The sequence below is a fragment of the Callospermophilus lateralis genome, chromosome 5, assembly GCF_048772815.1.
Source record: "Callospermophilus lateralis isolate mCalLat2 chromosome 5, mCalLat2.hap1, whole genome shotgun sequence".
Taxonomy (NCBI): Eukaryota; Metazoa; Chordata; class Mammalia; order Rodentia; family Sciuridae; genus Callospermophilus; species Callospermophilus lateralis.
Genome location: NC_135309.1, coordinates 47,695,203 through 47,710,473, shown reverse-complemented (window position 1 = coordinate 47,710,473; position 15,271 = coordinate 47,695,203). Strand labels below are relative to the sequence as shown.

General features: G+C 42.1%; 1 protein-coding gene across 1 annotated transcript in view; it reads right to left on the bottom strand.

Annotated features, from left to right (window-relative positions):
* Positions 1-15,271, bottom strand: part of Kcnn2 (potassium calcium-activated channel subfamily N member 2) — a 419,384-nt gene that overhangs the window by 122,236 nt on the left and 281,877 nt on the right. The window contains exons 3-5 of the mRNA XM_076855875.1: positions 14,227-14,422; positions 12,046-13,325; positions 11,334-11,429 (exon numbers count right to left, since the gene is read on the bottom strand). Coding sequence (XP_076711990.1) covers positions 11,334-11,429; positions 12,046-13,325; positions 14,227-14,248 — 1,398 coding nt within the window. The 5' untranslated portion in view covers positions 14,249-14,422. The remainder of the gene's footprint in view (positions 1-11,333; positions 11,430-12,045; positions 13,326-14,226; positions 14,423-15,271) is intronic.

The following is a 15,271-nucleotide window of genomic DNA, read 5'->3' as shown; positions in this document are numbered from 1 at the left end:
GATGAGTCCACTATACTACTTTATGCCTTTTCTCAAAACTTCAGTATGTTTGTGTCAAAACTAATGTGCAAACATTTGCATAGGATTTCCCTGGATTATGAAAGCTTGTTGATAGAAGATGAATATCAGTGACCAAACAGTAAAAGCCACATACTCACATCCTAATAGTCAAATCACTTGGAAGCAAGCTCATTTTAATACAGGACAGCTGTGGTGGATAAACACATAACCAGGTACAAATGGTCAGCATAAGGAGGAATTATAGAACTTTGGCTCTTAGAACTTGTCTTCATGGTGAAGTTTAAAAGTGTACAAGGTGTAAATCCAAATGTGTTCTATGAATTTGAAAAGCAAAGTCCCAAACTACCCTAATATTAATGCATTATTCCAATCCAAAAGCTGGTATGTCTATTTGAAATGAAACATAAAAGCAAGCTCCTTGATTAAAAAAGAAAAATCTTCACCATACCAAGAATATTTTGAGATATCACTTGTCATGTTGACACACAAAAATTCTTCCCAATTCTTATAGACCACTGCATAGTAAGCCCCGTGGCATAGTAAGCCTAATGCTTGCCAGAAGAAAACCCAGCCCCAGACAAAGGAAAGTGTTTTATTTAAATAAACTGTAGACCTGAAGAGGACAGAGACGAAAGTGCTGCCCACTACAGCAGTTTCCTTTCACTATTAACCACCTCACATCCTTTCTAGCAACAGTTTAATACCAGAATTTTCCATTATCCAAATTATTCCCTTTGCTTACTTTCCAGAGAGACTCCCTTAACTCTTTTAAGTCACCAGGGTCCTAATTAGTGATGCAGAGATGCAGTCAGCTGTGAAGCCTGAAGGAGTTAATATCCCTCTGAAGGGGCCTAGTCAAGTCTGTGGTAGGTTAAGGGGGAAAATGGCCATTTTGGCACAAACAGACATCACATCACAGTATCTGAACAATCTTTTATAGATCTGAAACCCAGTGGCCAAAATGATCCCTTCCCTGCTAAGACAGCCAACTTTCTCACAGGAAGAATCTGAACTCATTCTATTTGGAGGGAGAGGGGGAGGTTGACTTCAATGGAGATCAAAGTTTTCACTATAAGTATCCAAGGGTGCACCCACAGGCACATGGAGAGGAACACACCCACACCCAAGTGCTGTTGATAAACTAATGGGTACTGTTCAAATGCCCACCTTTTTCTGTTCCCTCTCATAACTTTGATAAGAAAAACAACTATCACTGTTTTCCAAAGGCCAGAGTGGCTGGGCTCCAATTCCTCCCCTTCCACCCCAAATCAGCTAACAATAACTAGCTGCTGACCTGTATGCAGCCCTTACCACATTCTCAGTAGTGTTCTAAGTGCTTCAAGTATATTAACTCAATCTTTGTAATAATCTGATGAGAGAGGTATTCTGTAATCTCCATTTTCCTGACAAGGAAACTGATGTTCAGAGAGACTACCTAAATTGTCCAAGGTCACATGTCTAATTAGTGGCAGAACTGGGAAGAAGCTCAGACAGACTAGCCCCAGAGGCAGTGCACAAAGCCAGGAGACTATGTTGCAAAAACAGTAAACAACCAAAGGAGAGACTTATCGCTCCTCCCTGAAGGCACATTTACAGAGAAAAATTTCAGAAAGTATAGGTTTTATAGCTTTCCAAAATGAATTGAGAACATTTGAGGACAGAGTTATCTTTCAATAATGCTTTCATGGTATTTCTATATAAACTCTAATTATTTTTTTAATTAATTAATTTATTTATTTTGAGAGAGAGAGAGAGAGAGAGAGAGAGAGAGAGAGAATTTTAATATTTATTTTTTAGTTCTTGGCGGACACAACATCTTTGTTTGTATGTGGTGCTGAGGATCAAACCCGGGCCGCATGCATGCCAGGCGAGCGTGCTACCGCTTGAGCCACATCCCCAGCCCATAAACTCTAATTATTAAACAGGGATACCCTTTTTCTAAAACTCTTATTCAATATTTATTCAAGATCATGAAGAAATGGCAAACAAAAGAAACTATAGAGAGGTAATTTCCAAGATTCACACAGCAAAGTCCCAGCTGTGTACATTGGTCACATACTCAAGGTCCTAGCTGGTACATGAGTCCTAGACACTCCAGAATATAGCCACATTAGTTATTTAATGAAGTAGTTTGTAAATACTTCAATAATAAAAGGAGCAACAGAAACATTTAAGGAGACAATTTACAAACTATCAATTGCTTTCAATAATTTCATTTAACTCAATAATCTGTCGTCACAGTTTATCCTTAGGAAATCATCAGACAAATAATTCTGACTTATATGCTACCTTGATTATAATAAACTGAAAACTTTCCTTAAAAAAAAAGAAAGAAAATCATCAGAAATGCTCAGAAAAGTTAGTTTCCAGGGGTATTCCTTATAAAAAAAATATTTTAAGTACACTAATATTCACTTTTCCTAAGGGTTCAAAATAAGAAAAATAATTGGTCTCTACATGGTAAAAAAAATTGTGACTATCCAGAATACTTAATGGTAAAGGCAATATAAAGTTACATAGAATATACAGAATTTCTTTATAACTCTATAGATAGCAAATATCATGTCTTTCTACTCCATATAAGTACATTCTAACATAAATAATCTTCATTTCTGGGTGGTGATATTAGTATAATTTATATATTTTATGTATTTTCCTATGTTTTACAAATTTTCTAACATGAATAGTTATTAATTTTATAACCTGAGGGAAATAAGCATAAGCTTTTTAAGAGAGGAGGCGTTAGGTCATAAAGCTTATATTAGAATTTCTAAAATTATAAGCAAATCACTTGTGTGTCCTTCTTGGACATCATTAATGGGCTGGGAGATTGTGACATTGCGGTTCACTCAGAGTATGTGGCTTTCAGGAAAGGAAGAGACAGTCATGACATTCTCATAGAAAGACTAGAGAAACGGGGGCTGGTTAAGAGGGTTCACGGAGTGGTATTGGAAAGGCCATCCCAAGCATCATTAATGAGCAGAAGGTGAGCAACAAAGAGAGGGCCTAATTCTGAGCTCTGACCCTAGCTCACTCATGCTGTGGACACATTTTTCAAATCTGCAGCCCACACAAAACTAAGAAAGAAGCGTTATATGTGTCGATGGCAGGTGTGAAGACTGATTAAGAGCTACTAATATTGACCAGGTTTCAGGAACACAATCTAGCACCAATGTGGAACCTACAGTCTTGCCAGTTCCATAGACTGTCCATACACAGGACTTTCCAAATTTAAACAAGTGTTTGTCAAATAAACATCATAACTATGATTCAAACAATTCTATCAGGCTGAAAACACTGCTCTGAAATGAAAATGCTATATAACAGGGTTAGTAAATGTAAGATTGTACATTTAGCTCAATAACAATTTTACAAGTGTCACTTGGCACCGGTGTGAAGCAATGACCCTTTTAGAACAATAGCTATTATAATGCAGCATTTTTGATGAAGGGAGATAATAACCTCCCTGGGCAGATCCTATCTAAAAGTACTAGGTGCATTTTCCGACCTTCTCATTTTGAAGAGGAAATTCAACAAAATGGAGTAAGTGCAGATGAAAGTGATCATGGATAAAGGCTGATTGAGAATATTCAAAGAAACTGGGACTATTTAATTAGGAGGGCATTTAAAGGGACATAACCAATGTTTGCTCTGTGATCCCGAGAAAGGAAGAATCAATTTATACTGTTATACTAGAAATTACAGTTTTTCTTCTTTCTCTACCACTCCACGGAAACCACTTGTCAAGGTCAGCAATGACCTTCAACTTGCTAAATCCAAAATGCGCTCTGTACCCCAATTAACAGGCTTTGGCAGCATTCAGGACAGAGCACAATGTCCTTCTCCTTGAAATACTCCTATCTCTTGGCCTCCTCTACCTCAGGGGCGATTCGTTCTGGCCTCTTTTTTTTTTTTTCCTATTCCTTCTTTACTCAACCTCTAGATGTCAGAGGACAATCGACTCTCCACCTTCTCATTTTCCTTTTCTCTCTCAGTGATTTGATTAACTCATATGAGCTTAAATACTATGTTGGAAACTCCCAAATTTAAATTTCCAGTACAGACCTTCCCTCCCAGCTTCAGATTTGCATTATACAATCAGCAGCATTTCAATCACATTATTCAGAAACTAGTCCCTCATTCCATATCCTACACTACAATTTGTGCCTTCCCTTTTCTGTACCATACACTCAACTGCTCCAACCAGAACCCTGAGGACCATGTTTGCATTGCCCCTTGCCCTTACCAGACACATCCATTCCATGAATAAATTCATTCAATCTCCAATGCAGAGCTTATACCAACCCAGTTCTCACCTCCATTGCTGGTACCCAAGTCCAGTGAGCATCATCTCTATTGACACCACTTGCCAAGAGCCTCCAGACCACCTGAGCAATCTCCTCAGAGTATTTTTTTTTAAAAAAAAGCCCTTTTCATACATTAAGTTGGCTCAGTAGTCTCCCCTATTTAAAATTCTTCAATGATTTCCCCACTGCGCTTTGAAAAAAAAAAAAAAAAAAAGTTCAAAAATCTTTACCATAGCCTCATGATCATCTGCTGCCAGGCCCCTGAGTACCCTCTGACCTGTATGGTATTTTCACTGCTTGAGCCACACTGCTTTAATCACAGTAAACTCCTTTTAGTGATGAGACCCTTGCCCAGGTTGTTCCCACAGACTCTGCCAATACTGGATACTGCTTTTCCTCCAAGTTTCAGTTGTCAATGTCACTTCCTTGAAGTCCTCCCCTGATCTTCCTGTCTGATGTATACAACCCTCAGTCCCAACTTTCTATCTCATCCCTTTTGACATTTTCATGTCACTTGTTTCCAAGGATTTTCTTTTACTCTCTCCTTAATCCCACCTCCTTATAGGGTCAGCTCCAAGAAGTGAGGGACCTAACCTTCTTATTCCTCTTTGTATGGGTTGAGCTCAACAACTCATAAAATGTTGAATATACAGTGAATAAAACTAGACCTAACTTCAACATAAAGAAAGTCTTAGTAAAAACAAGAACTGTCTAAGAATAGAACAGACAGTCTTATAGGAAAAGGTTTCAAGAGGCAACTGGGTGATTACTTTTATCAAAGACAACATGAAGAGCATTCGCATGGTAGATGGGATACTGGACCAGATGATGATTAAGGTCTGTCCCCTCTATGCAGTTTCTAGTTTTAAAAATAGAACTCATAAGAAGTTTCATGTTGAAATAGACTCCCCAAATAGCACGTATTCTGGTATTTCCTAAAAAGCAGAAATCTTCTCAAATACAATCCCAGAAAACCACAACTTTATATCCTGGCCAAATTAACTCCCCTAAAGTTAAATCAATGCAAGCTTCCTCCATCCACCTGCCAGGTGTGGTTTGGAATGATGACAGCCCTCAGTGTCCTTCTTTTCCAGCTGCACAAAACATGGTTCAGAAATGGGATGGAAGCTCTAGCAAACTCACTCGAGGTAAACTTAAAGTTCCATTCTCCATTCATTTCTGATGCTGCTCTGTAAGCACACCAGGATCACTTTATTTAGTGTCACTCCCATTAATAATGCAGAGATCTTTACACAGGCAGGCAGAGAAAATTAGTCCTGAGTGATTTCGTTACTATAGTGTATACATGAAGTCAAAAGGCCTGAGAGTCTCATTACTCCTGATGTAGAGCTGCTGGCAATATAGATATCAATTGTTAAGCTAAAAGCCACACAAAAAGCAGTTCTGGGGAGCTTTCCCCCTCACTAACTTCCAGAATCTCAGTCAACCTGTAGCCATAATTTTCATCAATCTCACAGATATAGCATAGACCTAAAGCCAATCCAAGATCATTTCTTCTAATTTGTAGCCTCCTTTATCTTCCCCAGCCTCCTCCAAATTTCTTAAACTAAACATAACAAAAATCTGGCAAAGATTTACTTCTGATCACATGTTTACAAGGATTATTCAATTTCTCAGATTTGATAATGCACCACAAGATATCACAAAACAGATGCAAAAAAGCCAATGAGGGCCTAATTTTTAATCCTTAGACAATTTTTCTCCAAATATATTTATTCCAAGAAGGTAAACTTCTTAGACCTTAAAAGGACAGAGATAATAAAAATTTCCTTTTTATAATTTCCATAGTAAACAATGCTATGAAGAAAACATGTCCCAATGCTGTGGAGGAATGAAGTGTTGAGAAGCAGGGAATATAAACTCTGATCTTTCCAACAGGCTAGTGTTCAGTGTGTATGTGTAATTTTCTCATTTTTGTCGTGCTAGGCATTGAACCCATGACCTATTTCACGCATGCTAGACAACTGCTTTACCCCTGAGCAATGCCCCCAGTCCTAATGTTTATTTAGCAATCTTACTGCTGGAAGTGTATTATATATATTCAAATTTGTAGATTAAAAACAAATACACAAAGATGTCCATGTTAGTATTGCTTGTGAGAGCAAAACCCAAGAAAACTCCAAACTGCCTATTAACTTTCAGCGATATAATTTATAGTATACCCATAAAATAGTATAATGCACAACTGCTAAAGAAGAATGAGCTAGGTCCCTAGGTGCTCAAAGGCAAAAACACACATAAGACATATTCAGGAATGAAAACAAGGTGTTTATGCATATAAATACTTCTAAATATTTGATTTTGAAACTCCAGACAGACATGTAAGAAACTTAAAAAAGTGGTTCCCTCTGAGAAATAAGATAGAGTATACAGAAGGTGACTTTCGCTTTTTATTTTAAACTCTTCTGTACTGTTGGAATTACTTTTAATCGTTATTTTATTAACAAGAATATTAAGTGCATGCAGTATTTTCTGCATTGTATGGAAGCATGTGCTTGCTCCCTGTAGGAGTGGGAAAGTGAACATTCTTCCCCAGGTTGCGCAGTAGAAGTGAAGCCCACTAAGTGGTGAGCATACATCCCTCTCCAGCCAGTCCAGATTTCATAGTTCACTAAGCCCGCTGCCCTCCCTCACTCCTTTCTCCTCTGTGTGATCCTTGCATACAAGTGAAGTGAAATCTTAATTTCTATTCTTCCAGTTAGAGTTCTATATAGTCCATCTCTGAAAAGCTAACTTGAAAGAGACACACAGCTATTCCATTGCCAAGGATACCAAAGGAAAAAAAAAATAGAGTGTTTCCCCTAATGCCATTTATTATATAATTATATTGTTACCAAAACCAAACCGCTTTCCAATTTAAAGTACAGTACCTATCATTCCTATAAGTTCCATGAGAATCAAAAATATCAACTACCAATCTAAGGGTGTTTTTTCCCTCCAGTTTAGAATTGCACATTTGTCAATCAAAAAACTAAACTCTATTAAAATTGCTTCTAGCTGGGCATGGTGGCACACGTTTATAATCCCAGCAGTTCTGGAGGCCCAGGCAGGAGGATCATTAGTTAAAAGCCAGCCTCAGCAAAAGAAAAGCGCTAAGTAACTCAGTGAGACCCTGTTTCTAAATAAAACATAAAATAGTGCTGGGGATGTGGCTCAGTGGTGGAGCACCCCCGAGTTCAATACTCAGTATCCTCCTCCCAAAAAATTTGCTTCCACAAGAAAAATGATAGTATAATAAAGCTGAAATGATGAAGCAAAATCTACATTAGAATTTTCTGATTTTGAAGACCTTAATGAGTTTTTGAACTTTATTTTACACCTACTCCATCAAGAAATAACTTCAATCTCACTGCATGGGGTGGGGACAAAAGAAAAATCATCAGAAATCCTACTTTTGTTTTTCCTGTAATTTAAAATTGAGACTTGAGGTAGGAATGCTCTTTATTTAGTATCAAATTATGTAAAAACCACCCCTACAGCATGTTTTTCTTTATTGGAAGGTCAAGATACAAAGGCATTTATTAAAGTTCACTCATTTTTCTGGCTTTATTGATGGATATGGAAAGGAAGTCCAAATGTGTATTTAAAAAGTCTAATATCTATTTAGCTGAAAATTTGCTCTTACTCAATCTAATTTTATATAAGCAACAACAGAACAAAAAAGATCTTCACTTTTGGCTGTGGGGAGTAAAGGTAATTAGTGAAATTAACAAACTATGTAGCTGAGTACATTGAGCTGTCTGTGGTACTGAAAAATGACACCAAAGCTGTGTTCTTGCAGAGCCTCCCCATCTCACTATTTTAATCCAAGCACTTCCTCCCATGACTCACCTGAACCATTTTATTTTGCCAGAGTGTATATAAACATTTTATAAAAGGTCACACTGACTTGCTTTCCAAGGTTCTCCATGAAAATGTCAGGGCCTCCCCAAGCTTCATTAAGCAATTCCAGTAGACAGACAGCTTGCACATCAGCTAAAACGCCTTCTTTTCCTGAATGTAGTGGACAATGGTATCATGTGCCAGAAACTCACACTAGCTACCTATCATTATCCAATCATCACACCGATATGCTAAGACTGTTTTTGTAAATGACAGTCTCTGAAAGGCAGCATGACTCCTGCATTTAGTTCCTCAACTCAAAGCTAAATCAATATATTTGGAGCTTTTTATAATAAACTGAGAAGTGCCCATTAGCTTAACACATCTATGAAAGAAATACATCTACAGCAGCGACATTAATAAATTAAAAAGAAGGACACAATTCATCATTTTTCATCAATACACATAAAACTGTGCACTTGACTTTCAGAGTTAAAAACTATTCTGGCAGCATTGTTGACTGTTCTTCGAACTAATTAGAACCACCTCCTTTTTTGTTTTTCTCGGGGTCTTCAAACTTATTTAATCCTTTCACATTTTATTATCTAGCTTTTAAAAGCATTTCAGATGCGAATTTTGAGCTTCATCTAGAGGAAGAAATCCCTCTAGATGAAATATTAAGTATAGGAGCTGCATCAAAATAACTAAATGATACTACTCTATTTTGAAAAGATCTCTCAAGTGTAGCAGGCTTAAGAGTTTGTATATCTTATAAAATTAATCAAATTTTTAAAACCTAACACTCCGTGATATTTATGTTACCCTACACTGAGGAAGTCCACTGTGTTTATTCGCAGACAATCCTATCCTTATTTTTCTTACCCAGGCTATATATACTCTAATCAACATAGATATCTAGGTATTTGCATGTCAGAAAGAGTCCAAATTAGCCACTGAAAGGAATATCCTTAGACATAAAATAATCTATAAAAATGTAACTTCCTGTATTAGTTTTTGAACATTTCAAGAATTCTACTATGGTATTTATTTTTAATTTTTTTTAGGACACGTAATTCATTTTTGGAAGCTCCTTTTAGACTTAACACATTATTTTTTAAAAAAAATCTTCCAATAACCCTTGAATAGTCAGTGTTTTCAAGAAGACACCTTGTTGGAGATATCACTCGTAAATGTCCTCCCCATGAATGTGTTTTTAGTTGTGTGCTTTTCAGAAGAACAGGTAATACAAGGAAAGCTAACAATTTAAAGCAGTAAGATCTCTCATTCCAAGATAGATTAAGTAAAACATTTTAAAGTTACTTGATTTTTAAAAATACATAAGAACATTGTAGAATAATATTTTAAACTTAATCTTATTCATATTACCAAACTTTGGGATATAGTGGGAACCTGCAGATAAAGCAATGTCCATGTTTGGGAGCTTTAGGTAAGCAGCAGCAGAACTCAGCAGGAAGCATTCTGGACTAGAACCAGGAGGAAAGGGCCTGCTCTTGCTTTGCACTGTGACCGCTTGGTCTGGAAAGCTACACACATCTTCCGACTTATCTGCAAACTGAGTCAAAGGGCCATTTTTGTTCCTTTTAGTTCTAAGTATTTACTCTTCATGTCAAAATTAAAAGATACACCCATAATGTTTAAGCTACATTGAAGTATCATTTAAAAACATTTGGCTGAGCATGATGGCGCACGCCTATAATTCCAGAAGCTCAGGAGGCTGAGACAGGAGGATCAGGAGTTTGAAAACCAGCCTCAGCAAAAAAAGGTGAGGCATTAAGCAACTCAGTGAGGTCCTGTCACTAAATAAAACAAAATAGAAATGGGGATATGGCTCAGTGGTCATGTGCCCCTGAGTTCAATCCCTGGTACCAAAAAAAAAAAAAAAAAAAAAAAAAAAAAAATTGGAAGAACCTCAAAAGCCCATCATCAGGAGAACTGAATTAAAGATGAATCTGAGTAAATTTTTAAAATGGAAAAAAAAAAATTCAAATGTGTGTTTGTCCTGTTTTGCCAGTACAATTTTACTATTTATTTCTAAACACTCTTTCAATTTCTATTCACTAACCTCATGCCTTCAAAAACACACTTTTCAAAGTTTTAGCAAATATAAAGTAAAATGAAGTCATTCCTCTCTCATTTGGGATTACGTGCCATCTTTGTTTGGACAATCATTACAATTGGTTTTTTCTATATTTAGTGTGTTTGCTGGTTACTAACTTGAAATTAATTTAACTTAATACTAAATTTTCTATGGGGCAAGTTGCATAAAATGTTTTATTTTCAAAGATACCCTACTTTGGAAGTTTTCATAGTCCCACCAAATACCTAACGATGGATCAGAAAAATAAAAAAATACATGTGTGTGTAAATTCTAAGCTGGGTTCCAATCTAATTTTTGAAAAAAATGACCCGTAAATTTTACAGAATATTCTGATATTGTTAGTAGCAACCAATATTGTCAATGCTCCTGGATGTATTTAAATAAAACAAACATTTTCCTGTGAGGACAGTTCACAGTGGCAGTGACCATAACAACTTTAGAAAAAAATAACCTAATGACTTTAGCTAAGAATGTACTAAAGTACTAAATATATGAATTTATAAACTAAACTTAAACAAAAACATTTCAGGTTAAGGATCCCTTTAGGATAAAGAAACGTTTTAGGAAAAAGTTAGAATTTTCCCCACATTTATGTTAGCTAGCAACATCAGGAACCTACTTTCTTCTTTATGCTACTTAGTAGAGGACGATGTAGATGGACAAGACCTTCCTTCCATAATGACTTACTCATCAGGAAAAGTGTCTCCAACAAGAACACATATTTACTGTGAAGATTAAGGATAGGTCATAATTAGCTTATTGAAAACAAATGCAGTGACTGATGTATAGAGGTTGATCTACCTGCAGAAGACAGGTGAAAGTCTTAAGAATTTAACCCACACATATCAGAAACTACTGCCTGTTTACATGCTGCACTGCCTTCTTTTGTTTTTAACTTCTTGAAAGAACAGGTCAGGTGCTGCCATAAGACACAGCGTGTGTCTTCTGTAACCTTAGGCAAGGACAAGACTGTTTGGAAAAAGCCCTGCTGCCTTGCTTTCCCCCAGGCTTTCTACATTCATAAACAGCAGAACCTAAGTTACCTGTATTTCCCTGGCGTGGTACACGATGATCAGACCGAGCAGGATAATCGTGGAGAGACTGATAAGGCATTTCAGAGCTAAGGAATACAGCGACGCCTGCAACACAGACCGAAGACTTTTAAGAAAGAAGCACGTTTAACCCCCTTCCAGGCCTCGAGGGTCCCTCAGTCCCCCGCAAGTGGACCCGAACTCACAGTAAGGGGCGCGGGGATGGAGGTGGGGGCTGTCTATATCTGCGATGTCAGATTAATCTGCTTCAAAACCAAGCGGGAGGATCGCAGAATTGGAAAGAATAGTGGCTTGGCTGCAAGATCCTCACCAAGGTCTGAAATGCTTCACCTGGATCGCTAAACCCAAGAGGAAGTTATTCCCGAGTTTAAGCGCTGAGGGTTGAAAGCGGCCTCCTAGACAGGAGCACCGGAGAGGAATACAAATGCTTTCCCTCACCGACTCCCATAACCACTTATTTAATGTGCTTGAAAGCGCTAGGCATTCTAGTGCCTCGAGAACTTTGGCCGCACGCGGAAAGGTTTCCTTTTGGAGTTGCCTAGCCATCTAGGCGTGCGCGTCCTAGCTGCACTAGCTGTTCCCGCAGGCACTTGGGTTCGCACGGGGAAGACTCGGGGAGCCGCTGGTAAAGAGTTCCCGCCAGTGCCATCCCAACCACCTGGCCCCCCTCTCTGGGAGGGTGGGCAAGGATTCAAGCCTGTACCTTGTCGTAGGCGCCCCACGACAGCTCGGTCTCGATGACCATGACCACGATGCCGAACATGCCGAAGATGAGCGCATAGTCGCTGAGCCGCTTGCGCTTCTCGAACAGGGCGCGCCGGTGGCCCAGCTTATAGCCGATGTTCTGGTTCTTCTTTTTGCTGGACTTGGTGCCACTACTGCTGCCATGCCCGCTGCCACCGCCGCCACCGCCTCCAGTGCTGCCTCCGCCGCCGGCTCCGTAGAGCGCCAGGTTGTTGGAGTTGTTGTGCTCCGGCTTAGACACCACGATCTCCGGGGCTGAGGACGAGGCGGCAGCAGCAGCGGCTGCAGACGGGGAGGACGCGCCGCCACCTCCTCCGACGGACGCAGGGGGCTGCAGGGGCTGCGCCTCCGAGTCCATCTCGTGCAGGTTCCGGCGGGACGCGCTCAAGTTGCTGAGCGGCCGCATGACGCCCCCGTTGTACCTGCAGCTGCTCATGGCTATTTCGGTGAAGGGGTTGCTCTCGCGGCGCGCCTGGGACTGGTGGTGCTGGTGGTGCGCCGTGTGCGGATGGTGGTGGTGGTGAGAGATCGGGGGCCCGGAGCCCAGGCTACCGAGGCTGCCCGTGGGGCTGGCGGCGGGCTGCAGGCTGTGGCACTGGTGGTACTGGGAGGCGGACGCGGGCTGCTGCGCGAACTGCTGCCGGAGCGCACTGGCATGGCTGGACGGCGTCAGCTCGCTCACATTGAGCTGGCTGCCCCGGCGCGACGAGCAGCAGCAGCAGCACGAAGAGCCCGACAGTGGCGAGGAGGTGCGGGTCCGGAAGGCGCCGCCGGGCGAGGAGGTGCGGAGCAGCAGGGACAGGTTATCCCCCGCCCCCGCCCCCGCCGCCGGGGCACCGGAGGAGGCGCAGCTGTTGCACCGGAGGCATGGGCTGCTCCCGCCGCTGCCCGGCTGCTGGTGAGCGAGGTGAGGGTGGTGGTGAGGGTGCGGGAGGGGCGCGAAGGGCGGGCACGGCTTGTCCTGGCTCTGTTGCTGCTGCTGGCAATGCAGGTGTGAGGAGCGCGGTGGCGGTGGCGGCTGCTCTGGGAAGAAGCCGCGCTGGAACTGCAATGGGGTTTCCATGTCAGGGCTGTTAAAGCTGCAGGGAGACCAGGCGGTGGTGCACCCTGCGCAATGCGTTATGGTCGGGAGCGGGGACTCCTGCTGCTGGTGCGAGGAAGGGCCCATGCCGGCTCCGGTAGAATCCAGGCGGCGAGTCCGATTGGTTGGGCGCACCAAAACAATGGGCATGACATCACCTGCGGGGACCGAGACTGAGTTTGCGGCGCGCGCGGCTTAGGGCTGCCTGTGTGTGTGTGTGTTTGTGTGTGTGTGTGTGTGTGTGTGTGAGAGAGAGAGAGAGAGAGAGAGAGAGAGAGAGAGAGAGAGAGAAGTGGGGAGGGGAATCTGCAGAATGAAAACCCCGGGGGTCAGAGGCCAGGGCTAGGGCGCTAGAGGGCGTGGATTCCACCTGCTGAATCTGGGAGCACCCCTGAGCACTATCCGGGATCGAGAACACCCACACAGTGCAGCCGGGTTGGTGGGGGATAAGAGGTGTCTCTCGCGTGCCGCCGCCGCCCCACCGAGGGATGCCGAATGCGATGTCCGAATCCCCTGCCCCGGGCACTGCAGCACATCGGACCACTCAGGCTATAGGGCAGGCACCAGTACAGCGCGAAACCCGAACCACTCCTCCACTCTCACTCTTTGTAGGGCTCCAAAACAGCAGCCCTCTCGCCCTATACCAGCCTCTTCCCCAACGTCCCGCTGAGAGTGGGCTGCAGGCTGCCCGCCAAGTGACTGCGGGGGCACTGGCTCTGGAAAGGAAAAGTTTGGCTATTGGCTAAGCTACTGCAGCAACGTCTGGGGAAAACTCCTGGGCATGAGCCCTGGTTTGGCCACAGAGGATCAGAGGAGACCCAGAGCCTGGATGTTTCACTGGCTCCAGGCTCCAGAGTCCTGGAATATGGATAGTTAGTGCTGCGCTCTCGCCAGAGTGCGCTGTGGCGCTGGTAGGGTTAACTGCATCGGCGCCCGGGCAGGGGGAGGTGGGGGCGGGGCCGGAGGAGGGGATCCCCGCCGTCCCCGGGAAGAGCCCGCTCGGGCTTCCCTGGTCCCCCTGGCGGGGGCGGAGGGCTTTCCCCGCTACCGCCCGCTCACATTTTCGCCTTCTGCGGAACATGAGGGGCTGGCGCCCCCGGTCGCCGAGTCCCGGGCTCCGGCTCTCAGGCCCTCCGGCAGCCTGAATGAGTAGGTCTGCAAGCTTCTTCCTCCGTGGAGATGCTCCTCGCTAGAGGGTCTGAGGGCTGCTCTGTGACCGCCGGCCGCCAGCTTCTATTCTTTTCCTCCTCCTCACCTGCAGACACAAAGCAAAGGCGAGTCACAAATGCGCAAACACTGAACATCTTCTTTGCCAAGCCCAGACTGCAGCAGCGGGTGGGAGAGGGGCCTGGCGCCGGCTGATTCACTGGCAATTTCAGCCAGGTTGGGAAATTATTAATACTGTAATGATAACCTAGGCAGAATAATCCCTGTGCAGGGGTAGCGCTGGAGTTTTTGCTGTACTTTGGTATAATGGTTATTTATTTACTCTTTAATACACCAATAAAAATTGAATTTTGTGTAAAATTTGCCGTAATGTCTTTTTCACTGGGCGGTACACTAATAAAGAGGTAGGGGATCTTTGAGGGTTCTTTGTTTCTGCTCCATCTTAAGTCTTCACAGTTTTCTTTGTGAATTGAAATTTTCCTCCCCCCTACAAAAAAAATCATAGAAAATGGCCAATTGAATATTTGTTTCGCTTTTAAATTGTGATTTTTAAAGCATTTATGATAGTAATTAATGAAGTAGACCAAAGAATTAGAGTGAAAGTGGATCACCCTCATTAGGTAATTGAAATTCTCAGCTGGATCCAATTTCTTGACATTCTATTCAGCAGCTGCCCTAAAGTTGCTTACCTTTTCTCTATTCCTGTGTGTGTGTGTGTGTGTGTGTGTGTGTGTGTGTGTTTTCAATGCCACGGAGTGAATAATTTATTTTAGGATATTTGGATGTGTTAAACAATTTTAATTTTTTGATCATGAGAGTAAATAGATTCAGGAGGAAAAATCGGAAGGGTTTTACTCCCATACTTCTTGATTTGAGATAATGAATACTGTCAGGATTTGAATTTATCAATGATCTTGGCTAATGATAGAATTTTAAT